Source organism: Kryptolebias marmoratus, linkage group LG8, assembly GCF_001649575.2.
Source record: "Kryptolebias marmoratus isolate JLee-2015 linkage group LG8, ASM164957v2, whole genome shotgun sequence".
NCBI classification, from domain to species: Eukaryota; Metazoa; Chordata; class Actinopteri; order Cyprinodontiformes; family Rivulidae; genus Kryptolebias; species Kryptolebias marmoratus.
In genome coordinates this window covers 14,209,533-14,226,001 of record NC_051437.1, presented here as the reverse complement: position 1 = coordinate 14,226,001, position 16,469 = coordinate 14,209,533, and the positions used below count along the sequence as shown (strand labels likewise).

General features: G+C 41.2%; 2 protein-coding genes across 4 annotated transcripts in view; one reads left to right on the top strand and one right to left on the bottom strand.

Moving 5' to 3' along the window:
• nkain4 (sodium/potassium transporting ATPase interacting 4) overlaps window positions 1–10,484 on the top strand; it is a 49,192-nt gene extending 38,708 nt beyond the window's left edge. The window contains exons 6-7 of one of the 2 annotated variants that reach the window (XM_017414977.3): window positions 7,152–7,236; window positions 7,889–10,484. In XM_017414977.3, coding sequence (XP_017270466.1) covers window positions 7,152–7,236; window positions 7,889–7,898 — 95 coding nt within the window. In that variant the 3' untranslated portion in view covers window positions 7,899–10,484. The remainder of the gene's footprint in view (window positions 1–7,151; window positions 7,237–7,888) is intronic. The other variant, XM_017414979.3, reaches the window with a different exon arrangement.
• On the bottom strand, window positions 10,344–16,224 carry birc7 (baculoviral IAP repeat containing 7). 2 transcript variants are annotated; one of them, XM_025005724.2, is made up of 7 exons: window positions 15,461–16,224; window positions 14,824–14,923; window positions 13,535–13,616; window positions 13,350–13,395; window positions 12,449–12,658; window positions 11,019–11,090; window positions 10,344–10,896 (listed from the first exon to the last, which is right to left on the bottom strand). In XM_025005724.2, the coding sequence occupies exons 1-7, from the start codon at window positions 15,996–15,998 to the stop codon at window positions 10,697–10,699; spliced, it is 1,248 nt and encodes a 415-aa protein (XP_024861492.1). In that variant the 5' UTR covers window positions 15,999–16,224; the 3' UTR covers window positions 10,344–10,696. The 2 variants fall into 2 exon arrangements, with proteins under 2 accessions (XP_024861492.1, XP_017270511.1); XM_017415022.3 differs by having other exon boundaries at window positions 11,019–11,084; window positions 15,461–16,222.
• Window positions 16,225–16,469: the final 245 nt, after the last annotated feature.

The following is a 16,469-nucleotide window of genomic DNA, read 5'->3' as shown; positions in this document are numbered from 1 at the left end:
GCACAATGCAAGATAAAGTCATGGGAAGATGGGGAAATCAGAGATGGACAGTTGTGATAAATGACCAAGCTGCTGTGACCTCGCAGGCTGCAGGCCAGGGGTCGGGCTTGAGGTTAGCCAATCAGAGGTCAGGAAACATTTGATCTCGAATCAGTGGCGGGGTCACAAATATCTGAATGGTCCTGCAGCGAGTCTCCACATCGCATTGCTGTGCACGACAGGCTACCTTCACACATATTTTCGATGATGAGAATGAGGCTTTGGTGTGAGGTAATTAAATAGCGACTGGGCCGGCACTTTGTGAGGATTAGTTCTGGTTGTGCACGTCCATCTGCCCCGTGGGATACTTATTGTTTATATCAGGAACATGTTGGTGCCTGTGACACCCGATCTCTAGTTTTATTTTAGGATTCTGTCGCCTCTGAATGTTTTGATGTAGACTGTTGACTGATCACTTTTCCATTATCACTTACCCACACATTCTGACTTATTTAAATTAGACAGGGTTTACGTTGAAGTCCCTATTAAATAAATAGTAATAACATAGCTTGGCTCGGGGCGAGAGAGAAAGTCCTCTAATCGAAGGGTCGGTTCGATCCCCAGCCTCTGTAATGTAATGAAGTGTCGATGGGAAAGATACTGAACCCTCCACTGCCCCTTATATGCTTATCTGTGCATGAATGAGATATAATTTTGTGCTGTATATACTGTGTGAAATAGAAAATCTGGAGAGGTGTAAAAAGGCACTGTATGTAACAAGAGTAGTTTTTTTTCTGAGGTTATGTTTGCTGTGAACAGTACAGTTCATGAACTCAAATTTATTGAATCAAAATGAAACCATGAGCAATGCATTACACGTGCTAACTGCATTTTATAGCAGCTTTTTTTTTGTAATTTGGATAAACTGTGATGTGGTTTCCATGTGTGTTGTGTAAACCAGTATTACAGAAATCCACAGTGTTCCTAGGGGGGGTCACATACCAGAGACTTACAGGCTGTGAGTGGTCAGCACCACCACCCAGCTGCCCCACCCTTCAGCTCTGGAGACCATGTAATCACCAGCCACCCCTAAATAATCCCTGGAAGGCAACACCGTTTCAGTCGAAAGAGTTAAAAAAAAAGGACTTTTCCTTCAAATTATTATTTTTCATGTGTGACCTGCGAGCTCCGTTCAGTCCCCGTGTGAACCGCTGGCTTGTGTTTGTTGAATGTCATCCACTCCGGGACAAAAATAGCAACAAAAAAGCTCAAGGTGAACACAGAACATGGTGTGATTTTTATTGGTTTTAATTATCCTGTAGTTTCTCCTCTGATCCTGGCTGAGCCAAAGTGAAAAGCTGGCAACGCTGCTTCCCGGTGCCAGCTCTTTGTTATTGTAATCAGCCCTTTGCTTGCACATGAATATTTGCTCATGCAGACACAGGTGCACAGACACTCACACACACACACACGCACACACACACACACAGAGCACAAAAGACCAGCTAAGGCACTTTTCTGTTCTCATTTTCTCCTCTCATTTGATGTGCACATTAAAGCAGATCTCTGCACTGAGCTGCCTGACTGCCTCAGTGTCTCTCCATCTCCTCCTTTCCACATCTCTGCTTCGTTTGCGTCACTGTCATTTCCAGGCTTCTTCACAGGTAGATTCAATGTTCCTGAGTCAAAATCCAATTCCAGCCTGGCTAAAGAAGCCACTCTCTCTCCGTCTGCTTTCACCATCTCTGGTTTCAGAGCTTTAACGAGGCGTGCTTGTAAAAAGTTAGCGGCCTCTGGTCACTTGTTATATCAGCCTCATTAACCACCTCGCTGGTCAATAAATCCCACAGCTGACTGCACCTCACTAAGAGAGGGAAGGTGAGGAGAAGCCTCAGGAGGGGCAGAAAAACTGTGTAGAAACGAAATGAGGAATAGACGAGAGGCGCGGAGGGAGGTGTTTATCAGGAGCAAGTTGAGAAAAAAGGGAAATGAGGCAATATTCAGAAAAAAACAACACAAGACAAGATGAGCATGTTGTGAATAAGGAGATAAAACAGGAATTCTTCTCACGCTGTTCACTCTCCAGGGAGAAGACCGAGTTATATTTGAGTGCTCAGGCTTGCGTAAAGAATAACGGGATGAAACACACACACACACACACACACACACACACACACACACACACACACACACACTCCCCAAGAACCACACAGTGCAATAACAAGCATCATAAACCATCAGCTCAGGGTCTGACGAGGCTTTCAGGCTTTATTACTGATACTCTGTGCGTGTGATGTTTCTTTTGATGCAGCTCTCTCTTCTTCTGTCACTTTGCGAGTGAATATGCCTGTGTGTCTGCTCTCTCTCACACCTAGCTGTGTTCTGCGTGTATTTGTTTAGCTGACTGCGACGGGCTGACTGGTTTGGCTGTGTTCTTGTATGTGTGAATTTGTTATACAGTTATCAGCAGTGAGCAGACACCGGCAGAGTGAGTGGTGGGGGAAATCCTCTTTGCAAAGTAGGTCATGGAGTTAGCTGTCTAGCTTTGGGATAAGCTCACTTTAGCTCGTCTTCTAATTACGCTGCCACCTGCCGTGCTGAGTCACGAACCGCAGAAAATCATCTGGATGGATGGATGGTTTTTTTTGCATTAAAACAATTTTAATAGCTTCTTATGTGAAAATTTTGGTCTTTCATCATCAGAGAGGCGTCTTTTCAATTAATTCAACAAGTTGGTTTATGAAGCAACACAAACTAAACAGTGTCTGATGTTTTTTTTAAGAATCGTGAATGTTATAGCAAAAATGTACACAAATCAGATCCTTTCATGTGTCTGTTGTCATACTGTCGGAAAATATTTGGGTTTTACGTAACAGTTTTTAAAATCAGAAGAGGAGAAAACATATTACTAATACAGTCTGTGACAGATGCATTTAATCATCGAATCCCATGAAGTCGCGGTGCTGTGTTAATGAACCAGTGTTATCAGCGCTCTGATTATGAAGCAGCATAACTGAATTCAGCCATATGAATTATTCAGGACCATGTTACATTTATTATTCTGACAGGCTTTTTTTTTTTTTTACATCCATAATATTCTATTAAGTTTTGGCAAATGTGAGGAATTGCAAATATGTATAAAGCAATAAAATCGTAAATCCTCACATTGGAGAAACTGGAATCAGAGAAGGCAGCCATACCGGAAAGATGTTGGTCCTGAAGGAGAGATGGCTTCATTTAATATTTGCTAATTTACACTCTCAGTTGTCCTGACAAGCTAAATTAAAGGGAACTGAAGATGTTTTGCTGCTTATCCAAGGAAAGACGTTAAGTTTCAAGCTTATAAATCGTTGCTGAGGTAATCATCTTACGAGCTGTTGAGCTCACGTGCAAATCACTGTCACGTCCATCCCTTCTCAGGGTTGTTAGAGGTACCCTGGGTAAAATGTGAGGTGTTTTGGTTCATTTACATTTGCAACAATTCAACAATGATAAGCATAAACAAACAATAATGATACTGGTAGTTAGCTTAGCTTGGTGTATTTTTGTCACTCTCAGGGTTTCTAAAGCTTACCCTGAGTTTCACATGAAAGAACTGAAGGAGAACTTGATTTATTTATTCATACTCGCATTATTTACAGAATAAGGGCTGAGTTACGGATGAATAACTCCAGTAACTTTATGGCAAACAAGATGATTACATTGATGGATCGTGAAAATTCGACATAAACACAATAAATTAAAACATTTACACAAGACCAAAGGAAGGCTGGCCTTGTTAGAGACTGTACAGCGGATAGATGTTTCCAGATGTGCTGTCCAAGCTCTTCTGCAGGAGCACAAAGAAACCAGCGGTGGTCGGCCAAGGGAACAGGGTAGAAAATAACAAAAGGAAGCAGCTGGTGTGGACTGATCTGAAATATTTGGCTCTGGCCGTTTCTTTGCTGGGGTGATGTAAAATGCTGCGAGGATAAGTGACTGCAGGCAGCAGTGAAGCACGATGGAGATTCATGTCACTTTTAGGAGCGCAGTTATGCAAATTGAGCCGGAGTAGTAGTCTAAATCAGCGGTGGTTTTAGTGCTGAGAAGCACTGTCTTATCCATCACAGTGAAAAAGGGAGACATCTGGTTTGTCACAGACAGGCAGGCTGTTTATATCCACAAGAGGAAGCAATCAAATGTTTAAAAAAAGAACCAGAATTCTCACAAGAGTTTACCACAAAACTGTATAATAAATTTAAATACACACTGTTAACATGCTTCAAGTCTTTTCTCTCACTTAAAATATGAGTTGTGCACAAATTACTGAGATTACAATGCAAGTTTAAAAGGCATTATTTAAGAAAGAAGACATATCTAGAGGCTCTGAATGTCTTCTCCTGCTCCTATGGATAAGTAACTCTAACTACACTCTCAGTCAAACGCAACCAAAGTTTGTATTTCCGAAATACGCATTGAAACAGCTAAAACAGCTGCGTGACAGACATTTGGAGCCAGTGTAAGAGTCAGGCTCTATCTGTCTGCCCTTTATCTCATTCGCCGTCTGTGCCTCTGCCCTGCCTGTCGCTTGTTTTTCCTTTGATCAACGCTTTTTTTCTCACCGACAACGTTTTGCCCCCACCCCGATCTTGTTGCCTTTGTTTCATTTCAGCCTCCGCTCACCAACCTTCCACAAACACCACACACACACACACACGACGTGAGCTGCAGCAGCGTAGAGTGCAGACGGATTTAGTCCAAGTCTCTGATTTCAACCAGTTTTTACATGAACTGAAACATAATCATCTGAAATGACTTCCTGATCCACCCCGCTGTAGGTGCCGTAGTCATATTTTTCATTTCTAACATGCGTCCACGCACACACACACAGAGAAACACAAACAAAAATCAGATTTTTCTTTTTGTTTGGATGAAACTGATCTCTCACACAGTTTCTCTGTTAAAGATTCTCACATGCCAATCATATGCAAATACCACTAAAATGCCACAAAAGCTATTTTTTTATCCATATAAAGTCGAAAACACAGGAAAAATAATAGAACTGTTTAAAATAGCCAAACCACATAATTGCACAGCTTTCCAGAACTTTTAAATTATGCATATATGCACTTTTTGTGCCTGAAAGTTCTCTAGAAGTCGAGCACGTAGCATTGAGACTTTTAATATCGCCTTACATGTCTTATTGTTTTCAAAAGGCACAGGGATCACAGCTGCAAAAACACGGTTTCGTGCTTATTTCCACTGATTTCTCAACCATTCGGGTTCAGTGAGCTGTTTAAAAGATCAGCCGCAGGGTCACAGGCAAAGAAATGCAAGTACTAACCAATGGGAACAAAAGGTTCAGCTAAATCCTGGTTGGTAAATCGTATGCAAGGGTGAGAGAGAGAGATGGAGGTGAAGCTTTTGATAAGGTCCCAGTGACTGGATGCACTTAAAGTGATAGTTCAGATCTTCTGAAGTGGGGAAAGGTTATGAACAGTTGATATCTTACCTGTCGTAGATAGCTAATTGAACAACATCTAATTTGGAGAAACAGAGTTTAAATCTGACTGGATTAACAAGTTAAGGGCTAGTCTGAGCAGAGCTAGGCTAAAGAAGATTGTTGTTATCTTAAAACAAACATTTTACAGTGGTTTATGCTAAATCTTTTATTCTTCTTCTTCTTTTATTCTTCTTCACATTGCTGTTAATTTTGCTTTACACCGTTATTTGTGTAAGGAACAAGCAGCAGTATCAAGAGTTAGCTGATTCTGCTCACCTCCTGCAGGACACATTTAGACTGGAATACCTGTGTAATTTGAAAGATTATAGACATGTATAGATTGAGGAATTAGCTTTTCAGAACTTTAACACTGGCTGTGCAAATGTAGTCACAGGGCTCACTAATCACTAGGTTGCAAATGTGTCTACATTTTTTGCAAATCTGAGTTGCCAACTAGCCTTCATCAGTCACAGCCCAGTGAGATACTACCCTTTAGTTTGACCTCTTCTTTTGCCTTTTTTAAACTATAATTTAGGAGATTTTCTTATTGGCATATGTCTGATACTTATATCATATCTATGCATCTAATTGCTGTCTTTATATTTCACTCTGAACCAGAGTCTTAGGTGGCTCAGCCTGGATGCCTCCTGAGCTGTTAAGTGTGTCTAAAAATGGCAAATATCATTATCATCTAGCTATTTTCATTAGCATAGCTTATCGTGGCAGGGGATGGATCCACGCCCGCTTATAATGAGAAAGTTCTTTGTGTAGCAGGATAGATGTGTGTGTGTGTGTATGAGTGTGTCTGGTGCGTAAATAAAAGGGTGAATCCCTGGGAAGCAGGGCAGGGTCAGTGGAAAAGCACAACAGAACCCCTCCCGACCCCCTGCTCTCATCCTGCCCACCTATCAGTATTCAGCAGACCACCACTGCCTCCTCTTATCAGGATGGAGCTGATTCATAGTTTCCACGGATGGTTTGTTGACTCCCGATGAATAACACTTTTCTGCTTCTCTCTTTAAATAAAACTCTGTTTATTCTTCAGCTGAATCGAGTTCAGACTCAGCTCTTCTCTCTTTTTTTTTTCCTCCCCACATGCTGTTTACATGAGACTCACAGCTCCCGGACACACTGTCCTCCTTTAGGCACACTCGCTTAACTTCATTTCCTCGGCCTCTGTCAGTCAGACCGACAAGCGTGACGCTGCCGGTCCTCTCCTTTTTTCTGCAGCCCCCACCCTCACCCCCACCCCACCTCCTATTCCGTCAAGGTTTTTCCTTCATCTCAAAAATGTTTTTTTTCAGCATCAATGAAACATGTGCAGCACTGTGGCACCAGCATTTCCTTCTTTTGTTAGCATTTCATTTCAATCACAGCTGGCACATTTTTACTTGTTTCCCAGGTTTGTTTGTTTGTTTGTTTTCCCCCCATATGGCTCTATGCTGATGGACACATGAAAAGTCTGTCACGCAATATGTAATTTATCAAAGTTAAAGCTAAAGACTTAGAGTGGTACTCTTTTCATTCAATCTCTTCCCACCGATTTTTGTTTCCATTTCATTCCCCATTCTTGTTGTGACCATTCTTTTTTTTATTGTTTTTTTTTCCTAGATATTCGAGTTTCTTTTGTGTTGTTCTCTCTGTGTTTTGATTTGCCCCACAAGTCATGCGTTTCATCTTTTGTTTTCAGTTGATTTTATTGGTGGATTTGATCCATTCCCACTCTACCATGTCAATGAAAAACCATCCCATCTCCTCTTAAAGCCCATGTACCCGTAAGTATCTCATTCCAGTGCACGAGTACTGCGTTTTCAAGAAAAATTAGATTTTTTTTTTTTCTTTGTTTGTGATTCTCCTTTGAGCATGCTCATCCGAGTCACTTTAATTTGATTTTATCTGCTGAAGACGAGGAACCAGTTAGAAAACGAGACTGAATGACAGATTTAGTGAGAGTTTGCTGTCTTGTTTTCTGGAAAGTTCAGCTATAAATGAGGAGTAAACTACAATCTTAAACATGCTACACCTTGCAGCTTTGTTTTAGGGAACATGAAGCTCTTTTGCAGCACTGCTTCTGTGAGTGTGTCCATCTCCAAAAGCAGCAACTGACAGAAACACATAAAAAAAAGACAAAAATTGTGTCTAAAATTGGATGAATCAATTAAGATGTGCAGAAATTTAATGACAATGACCCAGCGTACTCATGTAATAATTCTCAGCCAACATGAAATGAATATTTTATCAGCTTTCTGACAGTTTAATCAGCTCCGTCTCTAATGGGGCGGGGGGAGGACATATTTGTCTCCCCATCCTACAGGGAGTTCCTCCTGAATAAAATCATTCATTAATGTGTGTGTGTGTGTGTGTGTGTAAAACCCAAGAAGTGCTAATCCTCTTTGCTCTCTCTTTTCGTGTTTCCATCTTCTCCAGGTCTACGTAAATAGAAACGAAACCATCCAACTAGGGGAGGTGATACAGCAAATTCCCACAGAGCCAAAATGGCTGTTGTCACACGCAGACCGTCTGGTGTTCCTCCCCTTCTTGATTTCGGAACTTTAAACATGTCATTTTACTGGTGTGCTTCCCAGAAAAGCCAGAGCTTCTCCACAAGAGTCCATTGTGACTGGATTTGGGAATGAGGGGAAGAATTAGCATAAACAAAGTGTGTATTTAGGAAAATTTGTGTATTTTTCTGTTTTTTTTCTGTGATCTTTTACCACGGGTTAATGCTGTTTACTGTATGGAACATGTACAGCTCATAAATACATTGTATGTGTGTAAGAATGGAGTGCCCAGCGTCCCCAGTCCAGAGCGGTTGTGTCACACACGTCTCTGATTTAGCACATTATTGCAGGTTTGGCTCAGATCTTGGCCGTAGGGCTTATTTACAGTGGAGTCTGTGGAATGAGCTGTTTACTTTAGGATCTGTATGCATAAATACAGAAGCAAAGCAGGAAGAGCCAAGGGAGTGGGGAGGTAGAGAGGGCAGGGAGGGAACAAAAGCACCAATACTACAGAGGAAATCTGCCAAAAATAGAAAATGTAAATAATGAAATTCAGAGTTGGAGTTGTGACTTAAGACTGCAGAAGTGCCTGCACGAGGTGTTCAAACCTGAGAAATAGCATGCAAGTGTTAGGTTTTTATTTTCGGTCTGGAGTTGTGTTGTGGCTGTTTCTCTGAACAACAAAGTCAGTATTTTCTGAAGTGTCAGGTGCTGTGTTAGCCAAAGAGCTGAAAGCTGTGTGTTCTCCTCTAACAACAGAACACACAGCTCTGGGGAAGTGACCGATCATTACACACACTCGAGCGAAACTTACACACTATATTTGTAACTTGAAGTAAACAACTGAGCTCACTGCACCTTTCATGTCGCACACAATAGGACTTGAGCCGTTCGGGTAGGAGAGGCACATCTGTCTCCTGTCAGTTCAACATTTCACATCTCTCGTTTCTTTTCACATATTGATAACCTTGACTATGATTGATTGTAGCATGTTTTTAAAACAACATTTGTATTGTGTTTGTCTATAGCATTAAAATGTAACTAAACGTAGCAAAACTGGAGTCTTTAACTAGTTTACTGAAGCTGATCAATCAGTTACAGAAAGCTTCTGTTGACTGATTTTTTTTTAATTAATTTTATTTTGACCCAGCATCATTACAGTTTATCAACATAACCCTCAAACTGAGTCGTAGCACTTTTTTCTACACCTATCAGTCAATATTTTGTCAAATCTTTTGTTGCCTTACTGTTAGTGTGAATCATTACTGCCCTCTGGTGTTCAAAAGGTTCATATGCAACTTTCTGCTTCTTACAGAAACTTTCATCCTCTTTTCTCGTTTTAAAATCTTTACACCTGGAGTCAGAAATTCTTGAAATGGTGAAAGTAATTTAGATGGAGGAGTTTGAGCTGCTAAAATGCACATTTTCCCAGTTCCCATACGTTTATTCCAAATCAGTCAAGAGTTTAAAGTCAGTATTTCAGCTCTAATATAACCTCAATTTTATTGTCTAATTCTAATGTCACTTCATTGTGGCATATTATTGTTACACAAGTTGCAAGTTGCGTAAAATGTAAATAAAAACAGAATGCAATGATTTGCAAATCTCATAAACCACATTTTATTCACAATGGAACACAGTCAACTTATCAAATGTTTAAAATTGTCTAATTTTGGGTCGAAAAAAAAGATGATTTTGAATTTTATGTTAGCAACAGAACTTTAAAAAAGTTTGAAACAGGAAACAGCTGGAGGAGCATTTTTTAAAAAAGAAAGAAAAAAGGGGGTTTTAGAAACAGGTCACTAAGAGGACTGATTATGAAAAGAGAATTTCTTAGAAGTAAAGATGGGCAATGGTTCACCTGCCTCGGTGTTACAAAATCATTGCAAATCATTACATTCTGTTTTATATTTATGTTTCCCAAATTTTTTGGAATTGGGGATGTATTTTTAATCATTTCCTTTCCCCCTTCTGTATGATCAGCACCCTGAGTATCACATCCCTCTGGGCGTACGTCACTGCCACACAAACAGCCTTTAGACCGTTTTGATGTTGGAATCGATCTTCTGCCGTCTGAGCGATGAGCGTAAACCATTTGAGTTTCATAGGTCAGATCTGTTTTGAAGAGGTGCAATAATGTCAATAATTAAACATAACAAGTTCAGTTGTAAGCTAACTGGCTGAGAAAAACAAAGCACCTCATTATTGTGACATAATCAGTATTAGAAGTAAAACTCTACTAAAGTGTAAAAACTAGTCTTCCTCACAGTGCAATACTGGCGTTTCTAAAATCTCAGTGACAGATTAGTTATGGTTGTGTATGTGATAGTCTTTGCTGAAATAAACCTCCATCTTTCTATAGATAATTCTCTATTTTTTTGTACAAATGTTGACGTTGTTTTCTCTCGTTTCCTGTCCTGTTTTGCTCCAACCACGTGTGACCTGTTTGTATTTATCCAGAACTGTGCTTTGTGTTCTTGTAAATAGGTGTTTGTTAATAAAAGAATGTGATCTTTTAAGGATTTCTGAGAAGCGTGTTTTTGTTTTTTGGGGGGGCTATTCGTGTTTATGTAACCATAAATTTTAAAATGTAACGACGATGATGCTCGAGTGAAACTCAAAATGTTTAATGTAGAAAATCATCTGTCAAATAGGACAAAACAAGCAAGCAGCACTCTTTGTTTTCGTTGGGTCAGGGGAAACTCAGAAGCGGCTGTGGCTTTTCACTGCAGCATTAAGACATAAAAGCACGAACGCTGCCTCTGATTACAGCCCTGCAGATGGGACAGTGACGCAGGCTGGCAGCACAGTCGCCACAAACCACCAGGTGACCACAGGGGATGAAGACGATGGACACCAGCTTGTCCATGCACACTTTGCAGGTCCTCTCCTCCTGCAGCTGCCTCAGCAGCTCCTCGGGACTGGGATCCTTCACTGCGGCAGATAACACACGGAAACACGCGCACGTTAAAGCCGAGTTGTTGTGACTGAGCGCGAGCTAGACAGAATAACGACTCATCCGTGGTCCACACAAAAAGCTTTAAAAGCATGCAGACCTTTTTCTCGGGCCGGCGTTTGTGTCCTCACGTTTCCAGCGCTGGACCCCTGCCTCGTCTCTGATTCTGAAGCTCACAAACAAAATATTATTAACAGACTGAAATATCCTCACAGGAAAAAGAGGCATCCCACTCCTAAAACAACTACTGTAAATAATTAAAACTAACTTGATTTGGTCGTTTAGAAGCTTGAATTTGGAAAAAAAATGAAAAGAAAATGTGTTTTTGTGTGAATAAGAAGATATAATCAGGTTGTCTTGGATATTATATATTTTCAATAAAATTAATCACAGTAAAAGCAGATTTTCACTGTTTTAGCTGGTTGTTTGATGATCTGAACAAACTGTGGCAAACTGGCTGTAAATATTCTGTTATTCTGAAGCAAAGTTGGTGCGAAATGACCTGATTTCCAGAAGACATTTAATTAAACATTACACGTTTGTTTGAATATTTTATGCACGATGACTGATTTAGATTTTTCACAGTTTAAAAGTAGCAAAAAGGCCAAAAGATTAAAGCTAAAGTTTGAAATATCTTCATGTTCAGCACTTGAAAGAGTCTCTTTAGAGCGGCCCGCTAAGAGTTGATCAGATGATTCCTGCAAAGAGTTTCTTGTTCTTTTTTAATCTTTATTCAAAGATTTATGATGATACTCAGTCTGTGAAGATTTTTAGGTGCGTTTAGCATTAGAGCCCATCTATATGCCATCGTATTTTCATCAGTTTTTTTTTATTTGGATGTGTATTTATTGAGATTTATGCCTCCAGTAGGAAAATGTCTGCATGACCGGCAGCAACATAAACCCCAAATAAGGCTGATCAAGTCTTATCAGTTTGAGTTCTTTTAATGAAATTCTGCATTTTTCTACTTTTAACACAGCTCTGCTCATTGGAACATGTTCCACTATCAGCCTGCAGAACATCACTCCTAAAATATTTTCTTTTCCAGAGAAAACAGCTCCCTGAAAACTGTTTTCCTGTCTTCTCACAGTCTTGTTTTTATTTTTGGCCACAGGAATTTTAGAGAAACCTGTTGGGGGGTTTTGTTGTAGGGTGGTATTTAAAAAGTCAGACTATTAAAAGCAGCTGAAGTTTGTTTTATCTTGCCTGTCATCTCAACGCTTCAGTATAAAGTTAATGAGTAAAACATCTTTGAGAGCTCACATTTCTTGGGCTTTTTGTTTCATTTCTTCTTTAAAACTGTCTAAAACAGAAGACGTGTGATAATATTGCCTCGTGTTTTTAAGAGTGGAATCTGAAATGATGTCATTGTTTTGACGTTTAGCAAAGTCAACCATATGAATAACAGAAAAATACCAGTGGAAATGGAAGAAAAGATAAAGCAAAAACATAAAATTATGTCTTTGAATTGCAAAGATTTCAGCTAAATGCTGACGAACAAGGTTACAAAATGTGCTGTTCCTTTGTTACCTGTGCTGCTCGGCTCCCTCTGTCTGTCCTCCTCCTCGGCCTGCAGGACGTCGGTGACCAGCTCAGACACGGACGTGTAGTGCCGACCCGTCAGGAGGTACCTGGTCTGGACCAGACTCTCCACCAGGCTCACTTCAAAGCCCATCTGCAGCACGGTCTGGACCACGGGAGAAAGCACGGCCGAGGAAGCTGCCCAACCTCCCACCAAATCTGGAGAAGAGAAGAACCGCTCAGTTTTGCGCAGGCTGAAACACTTCACACTAAAAAAATGAATTTGTATATTACAACTTTTAAACCACAGACTTATTTTTGTGTCTCTGCTTTAACTGACTGCTGTACCCTGTCATTTTACCCGGCCACCACCAGCGCCTGTCAAAAGGCTTCCAACGCTAAAAGTTTGCAGTCCTGGAACAAAAATTAGCTCAGGTAATCAAACACCAGCTGCTGTTTTCGAGCAGCCCATTTCTCGAACAGGACACTTTGATAAAAGAGGGGCAAAAAAGAAAGAAACCTGCTTTCTCTCACAGGGATCTGCTCGGTGGCTGATTTGAGATTTTAAATAGAGCTCATGTAATGTGTGCATCTCATTCATCAAATCTGTAATTTGCACTCCTAGTTTGAGTGGAAAATAATTCAATCAGGGGCTTGCAGCCTTTTTTTTTTCCCCCTCCCACATCATTCATGCGACCTGCCGCGTAACTCCACATGTTTGATCATCCTTTCCTCCTTAGCGTGAACTAACAAGACGTTTTGATTTGACAGGATATACAGCCATAATTACTGGCATCGAAGCAGGACATCAATATATTTCATACTCATGGCTTCTTGGCAGGATTATGGTTTGCTGATGCTTCTGGTATTTAATGAGCGGTGACAGGTTGGTTTTTTTTGTTTTCCTTACTGTTTCTGGAACCAACATCTCCTCCAGTGGAAGTCTGCGATCCGCCCTGGAACGCAAGGCTTTGTTTTAATTTACAATGGAGCTCATGAAAGATGTACGCGAATCAGCAGCAAGCTGTTATTTATTCATGTGTGGACACACATTTATAGGACGTGCTGAGCAGACGAGACGAGTGAAACTCTTACCACTGTGTCACCCAAATGGAAATGAGCGTCCTGGATGTTGGTGATATACTCCTGGCCCCTCGACTGGATTAAAAATTCACATCTGAGAGACACAAAGAAACGTCTCTTCAGATGTCTGATTACACATATTTATTATCTGTGTGTAGAAACTGTGCACCGTGCTAAAGTTTTAGTCCTGAAAGCTACAAACGTCCTTCTTTCAGACAAAAGACGTTTTTGTCTATAAGGTAATGCTACAGAATTAAAGAAGAAAACTCAAACAAATTTAGACTCTTATGGCAGTTTTCAGAGTACTCGACAGGCAGGTCCCTCCGAACATTTCAGGCTGTGTCGTCACTTAATCCCAGTCGGTTTGGGCTCATTCGAAGAGTTTTGGGACGGTTAAGATTCCCGTCAGATGCCAGTGTGAAGGGAAATCATCTTTGAATCAACGTTCAAGACATCTAGGGCAAATCTGTCTATTATAAAAAATATTGCACGCCTCCGAAAGTGAAAGGCAATAATGTTTTTCCCTGTCTGTGTTTGTTTGCATGCAGTGTTAGCAAAATAGCTCATTAACCAGCGGATGAATTTTAATGAAACTTTCAAAAAGGAATCACCGGATGAACATCTACATATGATTAATGTTTGGAGTCAACCTGATGTAAGATGGCTACCAAAGCCAGCTGACCTTACAAAACACAACAATGGCTTTAGCTGAATCACTTTTAGAGATACTGCCCTAAAAATTGGTGGGGTAGTAGCTGAGAGTCATTCACAACACGTAGTCAAAAAGCTACTCATTGCACGAGATCTTTGCTTAAAACTTTGGCGTTAACTCTTGGAGTCAACCTTGTTTGTCTGTTAGCAAAATATCTCATGAACCACAAGATGGATTTTATTGAAACTCTCAGAAAGTAATCCCTGGATGTACATTTACAGCTAAATAACTTTTGGCGTCAACCCAATTCAAGATGGCCACCACAGCTAATCAACATTAGCCAACACAAAAATGGCTATAAGGTGATGAATTTTACAGCCATCGAGCTATAACTTGATGTGGTAGTAGCTGAGAGTCATTCACAATATGTTATCTGAGCACATCCCACGATATTGCGCTTAACATTACGTTCAAGTTTTGACCAAAACAGCTCCGACTCAGTCGTTTCTCATACGATAATCTTAGTTTAAAACTCTTGCAGGAAAGGCAGCGGGTGATATGCACTCCTTCAAACAATCCTCGGCCTGTAATTCAATATGCAGTCTTAAACGCATTCAGTTGGTGTTGTTAAATTGTCCTCTGTTGTTACCGTGGAAACCACTTGGCATGTTCCTGCCAGGGGTCGTCCCCTGGCTCCCAGTTCCTCAGCCCTCCGTCACAGTAGAAACATTTGACGTTGTCACCATGACCTGTGATTTAAAAGAAAAACAAATAATCACTTTAAAGTTAATATTTGCAGTTCTATCGTCAAACCTAGAACCTTTCTTTTAGCTCCAGTGTTCTCCTGTACTTAAACAACCAATCAAAGGGTTAATTGGGTTAAATCCAGGTACATGTTATGAACAATTTTTTTAAACAAAATGTTTATTAAACTAACCCTTTTCTGCCCGTCTCAGTGAATTTAAAACAAAGTTACACAGAAGAACATATATTTTTGTCTGTCTGGAACTTTTTAGAAATAATATTTCATAAAACGATCTCCTCACTGTGTACTGACGGACGCTGTGCTCCTTTAGCAGCCCCAGCTGTGTCCAGTTTGTTCTGCTCACAACTTCCTGACTCAGCAGGACAATTGTAGCATGAACTCTGTCACACAGATGAGGTCACTCCAGCACTGACTGGCTCAGTGCTGAAAATTTACTCAAACTTTCTAATCAAGACTCAGACACGCTCAGTCTTTATTAAAGAAAAGACGCTGATCAGGATACGAGTGCTTTATACCGTACCTGTGTAGAAAAACCCTGCTCTGGCGAGAACATCAGGCTGGACCGAGGCCTCGGTTGGCCAGTTATGGAAGGAGGTGAGCCGAGAATCTTCTGCTTCCATCTCTGGATAGACTGCTTGTCCAGCTGTACCCTGGTCGTCCATCGTCATCCTCTGGAGCTGACTCAACAGCTGGCCGTCCACAGAGTCTGAGGACCCCGCTTGGAGAGGAATATTCCCCACGGCAAGCCCCTGTATGAAGCTGCAAGTAGGGAAGTGCCGCTTATGCTCAGCATCTGGATGATCCCCGCGCACCCAGTGTCTTAAAATCCCCCCACAGCAGAAACACTGGACTTCGTCCCCGGGGCCTAAAAAGAAGAAGCCCGCCTTGGCCAGGTCTCCGGAAGTCACAGGCGCATCTGCGGGCCAGCTCTGAAAGGTCTGAAGTCTTTCCCCCTCTCCTCGCATCTGAGGCTCCTCGAGGAGTTGCAGCAAAGTTCTGTCGTCCGTCATTCTGCAGCATGCGGGCTTTCCTCTCCCTCTTTGTCCTGTGCCTGTCATCCCTTTTGCGGTCCATAGCGGAGCGCACGCTGAAGGTGAGTGCAGAACAACAGCTGAAACAACATGATCAGGTGCAGGGGGTTCTGCGCGGCAGCCTACAGGAGATCGTTTTCCAGAAAGTCCTCCGGCTGCCAGAATGTAGGCTCATTGATTCTTGAATGAATGGCAGCCTGAACGGGGGCGCGCTGCTCAGCCTCTTGGGGGGAGGATGGGGTCATTCCTTTCAGGCGTTCGCTGCAGCCTAAAAACTCTGAAAGGGACAACAAAGAATCAGTTTTAAAGATCTCAACACATACAGACGTGTAACGAAAACTCCAACAAATATCAGGGATTTTTTTTCTTTTGCGAAATGTTGGATCACAGCAAATGTCCGTAGGAAAAAAAATAAATGTGTGTATTATGGGAAAAACACATTTTATTAAGACTTTACGTCTTTACTCAATAATGCTACAATTGACCTTGAGGGTATAA